This window comes from Sus scrofa, chromosome 14, assembly GCF_000003025.6.
Source record: "Sus scrofa isolate TJ Tabasco breed Duroc chromosome 14, Sscrofa11.1, whole genome shotgun sequence".
Classification (NCBI taxonomy): Eukaryota; Metazoa; Chordata; class Mammalia; order Artiodactyla; family Suidae; genus Sus; species Sus scrofa.
In genome coordinates, this window is record NC_010456.5 from 127,647,368 (window position 1) to 127,657,753 (window position 10,386).

The window sequence follows — 10,386 nt, forward strand, 5'->3', positions numbered from 1 at the left end:
GATAACTCCAGCCAGCCCCTGGGAGCGAAGCTGGCCCTTTCATGGCAGTTTGCAAGAGGCGGTGGCCTGCAAGGATGTTGTACACTGGGCACAGCCCTCTGCCCCAGCCAACTGTCCCTGCCTTGAGAGGGAGGCTGAGTGTCTCTGGGCTCCAGACTTGCTCACTTCCTTGGGACACCCCCCACCCCCCCACCACCACCGCGTGGGCCACAATCTGGCTAAATTGGGGAAAGGGTTGAAGGCGGTACCAACTGCACATTAGCGATCAGCCTGAGAGCTTAGGAGAGGGGAAATGCATCGCACACCGTGGCAGGCTCATCCCACCACCCGGACGTTGAATGCATCCCTTTTGCTCTCACATCCCCAGCCAAGATCAAGAATACTGACTGTGCGGTAAATGCAGCCAGGGTGGGGCTTTTCACGCTCCAAGTATTGCACTTGGAGCCTAAGGCCCAGGTGGAAGCTCTGGCCCGAGGACGAGCCTGCCCCTCCAGCCCTCCTGGAGATCCTCCCATGGAGAATGGGGTCCGCTCCCACGGGCTCCAGGATCCGGGATGCACAGCCCACCTAAAGAGTGTGTTTCTTTCCAGGGACCAAAGGCCGACCTCTACCTCCACACAGACTGGCTGGCTAGCACAGCCCAAAGACTTCCACTTTTCCTGATGGCTTCAGGTGCCTTGCTGCCCCGGAGAACACTGTGGCTCATGTCCCTCAGCCTAACTGGAAGAAGGATTTCTGAGCTGGAGGCAATATTTTTGCATATTCAAAATGTAACCCCCCTGTAAGGCTGGATCGAACACCCTGGATCCTTGTACCCGATAGGGTACCCGATAGGGGGGAAAACCCAGCCAAGGCCCCCACCCAGAGCCAGCATCAGAGGACCACAGCCTGAGCCAGGAGTAGATTTCTTGGGGTGTGAATGCAGAGCTGAGGCCCATACCTATCTTGTGTATGCATGTGTGTATGAGTGTGTGTAGTATATGTGTCCTGAGAACACTGGGTGAGGTAGTACAGATGATCTCATTGGGCTTTCACTAAGGTCAGATGCCCAGACAACCCCAGAAAACACATTCCTAACTACTTGCCTGGAGTGTTTTCCAAAAGGAGTTTGGACCCTCCTCCTGCCACCCTCCCCCAACACAGACTATCCTTGGAAGAAAAAAGTCGAGAAATTGACACAAACATAAATACACAGCAGACGAAACCACAGAGGATCAGGGGGAGATCCCAAGGCAGGGAGGGGGTAGCTGGGAAAGCAAGGGGACACGTCTAAGACTTGGGGACCTTCAACTGATGAAACTGCTGGTGTTGCAGTCTGACCTAACAGGACTTCCCTCTTCTCCCTCTCCCAGCTGACATTTTTTTGGGGTCTCACAGCAACCTAGTCTCCAAACACAGGCATTTCTTCAACCTTAAGAGAAATGACATGGGCCTCCAAGTAATAGATTTAAACGACGTCAGATTAAAAAAAATCATTAATTGTAAACGTGCAAAATACCTGCTGGTACTTCAATTTAGAAGAATGTAATTGGCAGAAAGAAAAAAAAAAGAGGAAAAAAGAGGCGACTGATGAATAGATAATAGATCTTTAACCACCAATAAACAGAGAGCAGCGCCAGCAGCCTGGGGGATGTGATCATAATTATGCCGCTGCGTGAGCCAATGGGGACGAGGGAACTCAGCCCTAAAATCATCCCAAAACCGAAGGCGAGCTCGAAAATGCGGACACGGCCTGGGACCGGAGAAGCGATCTGTACTCCCTAGTTGCAAGCCCTAGGTTTGCACAGCGATCCGCCGCCTGGGACAACAGATGGCAGAATAATAATAGAAATAGAGATAATAATAATAACTGTAATAATAACAGCAGCGATAATAACACCGACAACCACATTAACCGAAACAATAACGACAACGTCTCAGTAATAGTAGTACCACGTTAGCCTCTCCCTTGACCTTGGATCCCCCCCAGTCCCAGATGTTGCAGAAGGAATTGTGTTTTTTTGGGGGGTGGGGGTGGGGATGAGCACCCTCCCAGAGAGAAAAATTAAGTGCCTGTGGGAGAGTGGGAAGCCCGCCGCCCGGGGAAGGTTCAGCCGCTCCGTCCCAACTCGCAAACGGACGAGCCCAGCCAAGAATCGCGAACGCAGCGACCCCGGACCTCAAAGCTTTGCGTAGTTGGAGGACACCCTGCTCGGGCCTCTCTCCTCACCTAGGAAACCGACAGGAGTTTTGCTGGGGGTGGGGATTGGTCCGACCGAACAGCTCCGTTACCCTCGTCCGGAACCAACCCTTGCCCGCTTACCCTCGCGTGCTCCCGGGGCGATCCCAGGTCCTCTGATGCCGGGCCGCGGGGGGCAGTAGCAGAGGAGAGCTACGCACAAGAAATCTGTGTCACTGTGTCCATCTGTCCCACCAGCTTGGGCTCAGCAGGTTCAGGATCCAGGGGATCGCAGCGGAGGCCGCGCCGGCTGGGGACTCTGCAAGGACCGGGGTGCCCCGGAGGGAGTGGTGTTGGTGGTGGAAAAGGAGGCGGTGGCTGAGGGGGAGGAGGTGGGGAAAGAGGAGGAGGAGAAGAAGGAGGAAGAGGAGGAGGAGGAGGAGAAGAAGCCGAAGGAAGAGGAGGAGGCGAAAGAGGAGAAGAAGCCGCAGCGGGCGCCGCAGGAGCGAGTGAGCTAGGAGCGCGGGGTTACGGCGCGAAGAGGCCAGGCGGCCCGGCGGGCGCAGGAGGTTCGGCCAAGGCAGCGGCGCCGACTCCGTTCCACTCTCGGCCCGGATCCAGGCCTCCGGGTTCCCAGGCGCTCGCCTCCCTCTGACGCACTTTAAAGAGTCTCCCCCCTTCCACCTCAGGGCGAGTAATAGCGACCAATCATCAAGCCATTTACCAGGCTTCGGAGGAAGCTGTTTATGTGATCCCCGCACTAATTAGGCTCATGAACTAACAAATCGTTTGCACAACTTGTGAAGAAGCGAACACTTCCATGGATTGTCCTTGGACTTAGGGCGCCCTGCCCGCCTTTTGCAGAGGAGAGAAAACTTTTTTTTTTGCCTCCCCCGAGAAACTCCCCCCCCCGCGCGCCTCTAACTCCGATCCCCCCACGCCATCTCGCCCCCCCCCAAAAAAAATTACCCCAATCCACGCCTGCAAATTCTTCTGGAAGGATTTTTCCTCCTCTCTCCAGGTTGGGCGCGTTTGGTGCAAGATTCTCGGGATCCACGGCGTTCTCTCTCCCTCCCCCTCCCCCTCCTTTCCTTTTTCCTTTCCTTTCCTTTCTTTCTTCCTTTCCTCCCCCCACCCCCACCCCCAACAAACAAGTCCCCAATTCCCGTCCGTCCTTGCCGCGGGCAGCGGACAGCGGGCGGCGGAGGCAGCGCGCCGCGGTCGCCGGGAGCCGGGAGCCCCGGGCGCCCGCTCCTCGGCACAGCATGTTCCAGCCGGCGCCCAAGCGCTGCTTCACCATCGAGTCGCTGGTGGCCAAGGACAGTCCCCTGCCCGCCTCGCGCTCCGAGGACCCCATCCGTCCCGCGGCGCTCAGCTACGCCAACTCCAGCCCCATAAACCCGTTCCTCAACGGCTTCCACTCGGCCGCCGCCGCCGCCGCCGGCAGGGGCGTCTACTCCAACCCGGACTTGGTGTTCGCTGAGGCGGTCTCGCACCCGCCCAACCCCGCCGTGCCAGTGCACCCGGTGCCGCCGCCGCACGCCCTGGCCGCCCACCCCCTGCCCTCCTCGCACTCGCCACACCCCCTCTTCGCCTCGCAGCAGCGGGACCCGTCCACCTTCTACCCCTGGCTCATCCACCGCTACCGATATCTGGGCCACCGCTTCCAAGGTACGTGCCACGTCGCGGGGCTGCAACGCGCCGCATCCCTCACCACCCTCGGCCTGCTCGGGATAGGCGCCTGGCGAGGCCTGGACGGAGCTTCCTCCGGCTCGACCGTCCGCGCGCGCCGGCTACGGAAACAGGGCGGCAAGGGGCCGGGCACCGTGTTAGTCCCCAGTCTCCGAGCAGCGGCCGGTTTGGGGGCCGGCCTGCGGCTGCTGGTCCCTTTTAGGGAAGGGTGCAGACAGAGGACTTGTTCCCGAATGTTCTCGGGTCCAGGCAGGCTGTCCCAGGCAGCTCCGAGTGCCTGCCAGCAAGGAATCCGGAGCCCGCGAGGTCCCCAGGCTCTCCGTCTCCTCCGCGAGGCCCTAGACACCCAGGCTCCGAGGGGGCGCGGACAGGGCCCGGCGGCCAGGTTCGCCTTCGACTGCGTTCGATCCTGTTCGCCACCTACTCCGAGCCCCTGCATCCCAGACCCGCGACTTGGTTTCTGACCCTCTTCCGGAGACGAAGAGACCCTCGCGACCCCATGGCATAGTCTGCATAGTCTGGGGTTTGTTTTAATCTTTTTTTTTTTTTTTTTCCCCCGAGAGGCTCGGGAAGGGGCTGGAACCCGCGCGGGTGGAAACCTCCGGGGCTCAGCACTGTTCGCCGCGACCTGCTCTGTTCGCGCGGCGAGCGGCCGCGGCGGGAAGGCAGGTTCAGTCTGGTTTTTGTTTTTGTTGTAAAAGAAATGAACGAGGTCGGACGATAGACTGGAGGAGAAGATTTGTTTGAGTGTTTTCCATTATTGCTAATGTTTGGATTTTTTTCCTCTGGGTGGTGGTGAGAGGAAAGTTAAAACTCCAGAAAAAGGGGCGAGTAATTAGTTTAGTGATCAGTGCAGGAGTGGGGGGGGGGAGACCTACCTCCCGAGGCCTCTGGATCAATACTCAGAGGCTTGTCCCTTCATTAACCCTTTGTGTTCCTGCCTGAGCCTAGAATCAGGTAGATTCCCCCTCCCCCATAACTAAAAAAAAAGAAAAGAAAAAAATCAAACAAAAACGTTTTACTCTTATTCCCAGACCCAGTTTGTCTCCACTCCCCCGAACTGTTTTTCTTTGAGTTTTTGGTGAATCGATTTCCCATTCTAATGAGTCAACCCAAAACTCCCTGGCTTTTCTTGAAAAGTTTAAGGCTCCCTTTTCTTGTTCTCTGCCTGCCACGCGCTTGGTCCCCGCACCAGGCCCAGAGTAGCCCGGATCTTCCGGGGCCTCGAACAGTCCCATCTGGTGCCCGCAGCTTGGTCCCCCCCCTCCCCGGGTTTCGATGCCTGGGCTCTTGTCTCCTAGTTCTCTGCAGCAGGGCATCGGGTGAGCCGGGGCTTCGGAAGGCTGCGGCAGAACAAATCCTGTGCAAACGCCGGCGAGATTTCAGTTCCAGTCGGGCTGCACCGACACGCCCGGCCTCTGCACTTTGCTGGAGAAGAAAGACTTAACACTTAAAAAAAAAAATTGGTCTGGGAGAAAACTCTAGATAGCTACCCTTCGCCTCTCCGCCCCTTATCCCCAGGGCAAAGTTCTTCCAGAGGTTAGAAGGAAGGGAAAGCCATTTCTTTGGGTCCTGGGCGCCATCCCCGAGCCCAGCCTTGCTGCCCCCTCCTCTGGCCCCTGCACCCGGTGCGGCGCGGAGGTAGCGAGGCCCGTGGCGCCACGGAGGCTGCGAAGCCCGCCGAGGTCGGGAGCCTGGGGACTCGCCCCGCCGGGGCGACTGTTGGGTGGGTGCTGCACAGGTACGGTCCCAGCGGTCCAGGCCAGGCAGCTGGAACAGTGTCCGCTTCGTGCCTCTGGAGGCCCCCGGGCCCCCGTAGGCCCAGACGTACCCGCTACCAGGAGGCCATGAGCGCGGTGCCGGGTCAGCCCGGCTCAGGAGAAGCGCGCGGCCCTCTCTAATGGGACTTCTGCCGTGTTCCCCGCAGGGAATGACACAAGCCCAGAGAGCTTCCTTTTGCACAACGCGCTGGCCCGAAAGCCGAAGCGGATCAGAACCGCCTTTTCCCCGTCCCAGCTTCTGAGGCTGGAACACGCCTTCGAGAAGAACCACTACGTGGTGGGCGCCGAGAGGAAGCAGCTGGCGCATAGCCTCAGCCTCACGGAAACTCAGGTGAGTGAGCGGGCTCCAGGCCCGGCAACCGCATCCCAAATCTCTGGACTCACGCAGCCGCCAGAGCTCAGGGCGCTTTCGGGAAACAGGCGGGGAACTAGTTCCACGCCCTGGCTCAAGGTGTATACGTTTGGAGGTGCTCTTAGCTTCCCTGGGTTCCAGCAAGGGGCTCTGGAGCCGAGCCGCCCCAGGCTCTGCAGGGACGGGCTGAGTTACTCCTTCTGTAAGGCTGGGCTGGATTTGCAGCTCCTCCATAAGGCATCTCTGCACTTTTGGAGAGACTTTCAGGACACTGCTGGGGTCTAGGAAGTGTCAGCGTGTTTGGGGCTCTCGGCTGGAGAGAGGGCTGGGAGTGGGTTAAGGGCGGGTTCTGCGCAACCACAGGCTCAACGACTTGCACCGACGGCTGCAGTTACTACGCTTAGGGGGCTCGGGATCGGAGAGTCAGGCCTCCGAGCCAAGCATCCTGGGTGTGCCCCTAAATCAGAGAAACAGAGCTGGAAGGCTGCGGAGAAGGGGCTGCTTCAGGAAGCAGACCCTTCCTGCGCAACAGGGTCCCGAGGCGGGCCAGGCTCTGACCTGCCCCCGGGGCAGGGAGGGGGTTTAGGGTTACTGTAGGCGCTACTGTACGCGAAGCCGCAGGGCGGGGTCAAAGTTCCCGGCAAACAGTAACATTTTCGGGCAGATTAAGTTGTAACACTTTTTTCTGGGAGCCTCAAAGAGATCGAGGCTTTTGTTTTAAAACGTTCCCCCCGGACAAAACCGAGGAGGGCCTCGTGCGTGGGTGCGGGGGCCCGGCTGATTTCTCCCGGACAGCCGAGGCGGCGGTGGTCTTTGTCCGCCTCGCTGCCCACGCTGCCTGGAGTCTTTGTGTGCGTGTCAAGCCCCGAGCGCACCGACGCGCGCCTTGGGCGAGCGCCGGGGAGAAATGAACCGTCCTCCCCCTCAATTAGCAAACTCAAAGCAAATTAAACTCAGCCTTGTTCCAGCTCGGCTTTTTCATGGGGCACTTTGGGGGACTGGGGGCACTCGGGGAGAACAAGCCCGGACCTGGGCCTGCCATCTCAAAGGAGGGAGTAGAGCGGACTTCAAGAGCCTGGGGTGCTGCTAGTAGAATAGGGACAGCCCCCCAGGGGCATGGAAGGTGCAGTCGCCACCATTTTCCTCACCTGTCCCTCGCTGTGGGGATGCTTGGGCAAGGTTGCTGTCTGGTCTGGTCTCCGAATGGGGACCCTTCATCAGCTGCCCCAAGGGACGGTGGGGACAGCCACCTCACTGCTCCCCAGATCTCTAGCAGCACTCTGGGGAGGCCTGGCCGCGCGCCTCACCCTGGTGGGAAGTGATGTGACCCGGTGGGAGCTTGGCCCTGGCCTGGCAGGAAGATGGAGGGGCTCGTTCTTCTCTTGCTCAGTTTTTCTCTTATTTCCCCTTTATCCCACGGGTCTTTCAGAAGCTTTCACTTTTGAACCTCTTTAACAAGCTGGAAAGATACAGCTGGGTTGGTCCCCAGGGTCTGCCATCCCCCTGGCTTCCTCCAGAAGTCCTCCTGCCCCCAGCTGCCTCTGCTCACCTGCAAGAGTCCTGGGCCAGGAGGAGGAAGCTCAGGCAGATCCTGCCTACCTACCCAGGGCCCAGTTCTTGCAGAGGAGGCGCTGTATTTTGGCAGTGGCTGCGGAAACCCACAGAAAATAGAAAGCACATTGGGCCCTGCAGGAAGCTGCAGCAGCAGGAGTGAGCTCTTTCCTGCACCGGCTAGGTAGAGGGAGTCAGGGACGTGTCTCTTTTTATTTCTCCCCTACCTATTATTTTATAGGGGGTTTCCCAGTGTTCGCAAGGTTTTTGCACTCAACAGGATGTGGGTGTCCCAGGTGGGACAAAGTGAGCAGGGGTACCTGAGTCCTCTGACCCTCTGGGCTGGGGGAAAGGTGTCCCGGGAGGGTCCAGAAGGGCAGAGAGCCAGGTGGGAAACCTGCCTAGGAACAGGAGCTCTGCTCCCCAAGGGGAGGCCTGGGGAAGCTGGCTAATAGGACACACATCCAGGGAACAGGACTTTCATAGTCTCAGGCCCGGGTCTGGGCCAAGCAAGAGAGGAGGTGGTAGGAGGGCGCAGTGGAGGAACTAACTCGCCCCATCTGCCTCTCCTGCAGGTAAAAGTATGGTTTCAGAACCGAAGGACGAAGTTCAAAAGGCAGAAGCTGGAGGAAGAAGGCTCAGATTCTCAACAAAAGAAAAAAGGGACGCACCATATTAACCGGTGGAGAATCGCCACTAAGCAGGCGAGTCCGGAGGAAATAGATGTGACCTCAGACGATTAAAAACAAACAGAACCCCACGAAACGGACAACACGGAGCAAAACAGAGACAGGGATAGGAGGGGAAGAAGAAAAAAAGAAAAACCACACAACCCTACAAAACAAAAACAAACCGCACACACACATTCACCGAGAAGGGGACAGGGAGTCAGAGGAGCGGCGCGTCGCAGACGTGGGGCAGCCAGAGCGCAGGGTCCTGATCCGAGGCCGCGCAGAGATGGCAGAGGAAGGAGGCTCCTTGATGAACATGCAACCCTTGTCTAAAGAGGCAGCTGAGTGAGTGAATGAGACAGTGAGAGTGAGAGAGAGAGAGAGAGGGGGAGAGAGGGAGAGAGATCCAAAGGTGGCAAAGCCGAAGGGCTCTGACAAGGGGAGCTGTCAGTCAAACGCCAAACCAGCGAGACAAGATGATTGGCAGGTATTCCGTTTATCGCAGTCCGATGTTTTTTTTTAATGATGATGATAATGATGGTGATAAAAGAAAAAACTCAACCAGGCACAGGACTTTATTTTGCACTTCGAGTGTTTTTTTCCCCCAATCTTTAAAAATAATTAGTAATCTTAACAATCGAAATTCCATATCCAGCCCCATCCCACACCTTTTCAAAAACTTGAATTGCATGTAGCAGTTGTTGGGCGAATGGTGTCTAAAGAGTCTAAAGACAGAAAATGAATTGTCATATGCTTTTCCTTTTAAAGACAGGTTCTGCGTGTTCTTATTTTGGTTTTTTTCCGAAACGTGCAGTCTGTAAACACTTTTTGATACCTTCTGACTGTCAAAGTGATTGTGAAAGCTAAATGAAGTAGGCTCAGCGATAGTGGTCCTCTTACAGAGAACCGGGGAGCAGGATGGGGGGCTGGGGGTGGCGGGGGAGGGTGCCCACAAGAGGAGTCAGGACTTGTGCTGGAAAAAAAAAAACCCTAAATTAATTATATTTCTTGGACATTCCCTTTCCTAACATCCCGAGGCTTAAACCCACGAAGTAAACTTCTCCTTTTAGTGGTTGGAGATATCGGCCGAGTTCAACCATTTGCCATAAGGGCCATTTCAAACTTTAAATATATCTATTGCAAAAACCGAAGGACTGTAGTTAGCGGGGATGATAAGTTATGGCCAAGGACACGGCGGCAAGTTTTCAAGCACTGAGTTTCTATTCCAAGATCATAGACTTACTAAAGAGAGTGACAAATGCTTCCTTAATGTCTTCTATACCAGAATGTAAATATTTTTGTGTTTCGTGTTAATTTGTTAGAATTCTAACACACTATATACTTCCAAGAAGTATGTCAATGTCAATATTTTGTCAATAAAGATTTATCAATATGCCCTCAGAGTAGTCGTCTTGGGAAACTGAAGTGAATCTTTTAGAAAGAAGTATCTCTTTAACTTGAGTGTGGTCCTAACCCAACTAGATTCAAGAAACCCAGGCTTCCCACCCACAATAGGGCCAGACTGATGGATTCCTGGGCATTTTAAAGAGAGAAGAGGGTGGAAAAGGGGAGAGGATTAGGAAAACTTAAGTCCTTCAGAAAAGGAATGGGAGAAAAGTGTTCCAACCAGACCTCTGCCCACAGCAAGAGCTAAAGAGGGGGTTTAATTTGAATTTCAGGTTAAAAATGCTCACTACTCTTAACCTTTAGCTATTAAAAAAAAAAACCTGGAATATAGTTATGCAATGACCAATATTCCCCTCAGGATTGGATTAGCAGAATCAGAAAACCTAGGACTTTTAAACTGTATTTCTGAATTCAAACCCCAAAGTCCAAATGTCCCTGCCTCTTCTCTTCTCCCTCTTTCTCTGTCTTCCTTCCTGTTTTCTTCCCTCCTTCCCTTTTTTCCCCTTTCCTTCTTTCTTTCAATCTTTCTTTCTCTTTCTTTCCTCCCTCCTCCCCCCCTTCTTTCTTTTTCTTTCTTTCTTTCTTTCTTTCTTTCTTTCTTTCTTTCTTTCTTTCTTTCTTTCTCTTTCTTTCTTTCTCTTTTTCTTTCTTTCTCTTTTTCTTTCTTTCTCTTTTTCTTTCTCTTTTTCTTTCTTTCTCTCTTTCTTTCTCTCTCTTTCTTTCTTTCTTTCTTTCTTTCTTTCTTTCTTTCTTTCTTTCCTTTCTTTCTTTCTC

At 55.1% G+C, this 10,386-nt stretch overlaps 1 protein-coding gene and 1 long non-coding RNA gene across 5 annotated transcripts in view; one reads left to right on the top strand and one right to left on the bottom strand.

The window, feature by feature from the left end:
- Positions 1–2,439, bottom strand: part of LOC102164998 — a 27,949-nt gene extending 25,510 nt beyond the window's left edge. For all 3 annotated transcript variants that reach the window (XR_001301217.2, XR_002338715.1, XR_002338716.1), the window contains exon 1: positions 2,303–2,439. This is a non-coding gene — a long non-coding RNA (uncharacterized LOC102164998). The remainder of the gene's footprint in view (positions 1–2,302) is intronic.
- Positions 2,308–9,605, top strand: EMX2 (empty spiracles homeobox 2). 2 transcript variants are annotated; one of them, XM_005671489.3, is made up of 3 exons: positions 2,597–3,829; positions 5,778–5,962; positions 8,110–9,605. In XM_005671489.3, exons 1-3 carry the CDS (start codon positions 3,424–3,426, stop codon positions 8,275–8,277), a joined length of 759 nt encoding a protein of 252 aa, XP_005671546.2. In that variant the 5' UTR covers positions 2,597–3,423; the 3' UTR covers positions 8,278–9,605. The 2 variants fall into 2 exon arrangements, with proteins under 2 accessions (XP_020929067.1, XP_005671546.2); XM_021073408.1 differs by lacking the exon at positions 5,778–5,962 and having other exon boundaries at positions 2,308–3,829; positions 8,110–8,213.

Excerpts from the sequence above, each read along its gene's own strand:
- EMX2 (XM_005671489.3), top strand. The coding sequence starts at position 3,424 with ATGTTCCAGCCGGCGCCCAAGCGCTGCTTCACCATCGAGTCGCTGGTG. Across the intron at positions 3,830-5,777 it reads TCTGGGCCACCGCTTCCAAG|GGAATGACACAAGCCCAGAG; the intron begins GTACGTGCCACG and ends TGTTCCCCGCAG. Across the intron at positions 5,963-8,109 it reads TCAGCCTCACGGAAACTCAG|GTAAAAGTATGGTTTCAGAA; the intron begins GTGAGTGAGCGG and ends CCTCTCCTGCAG.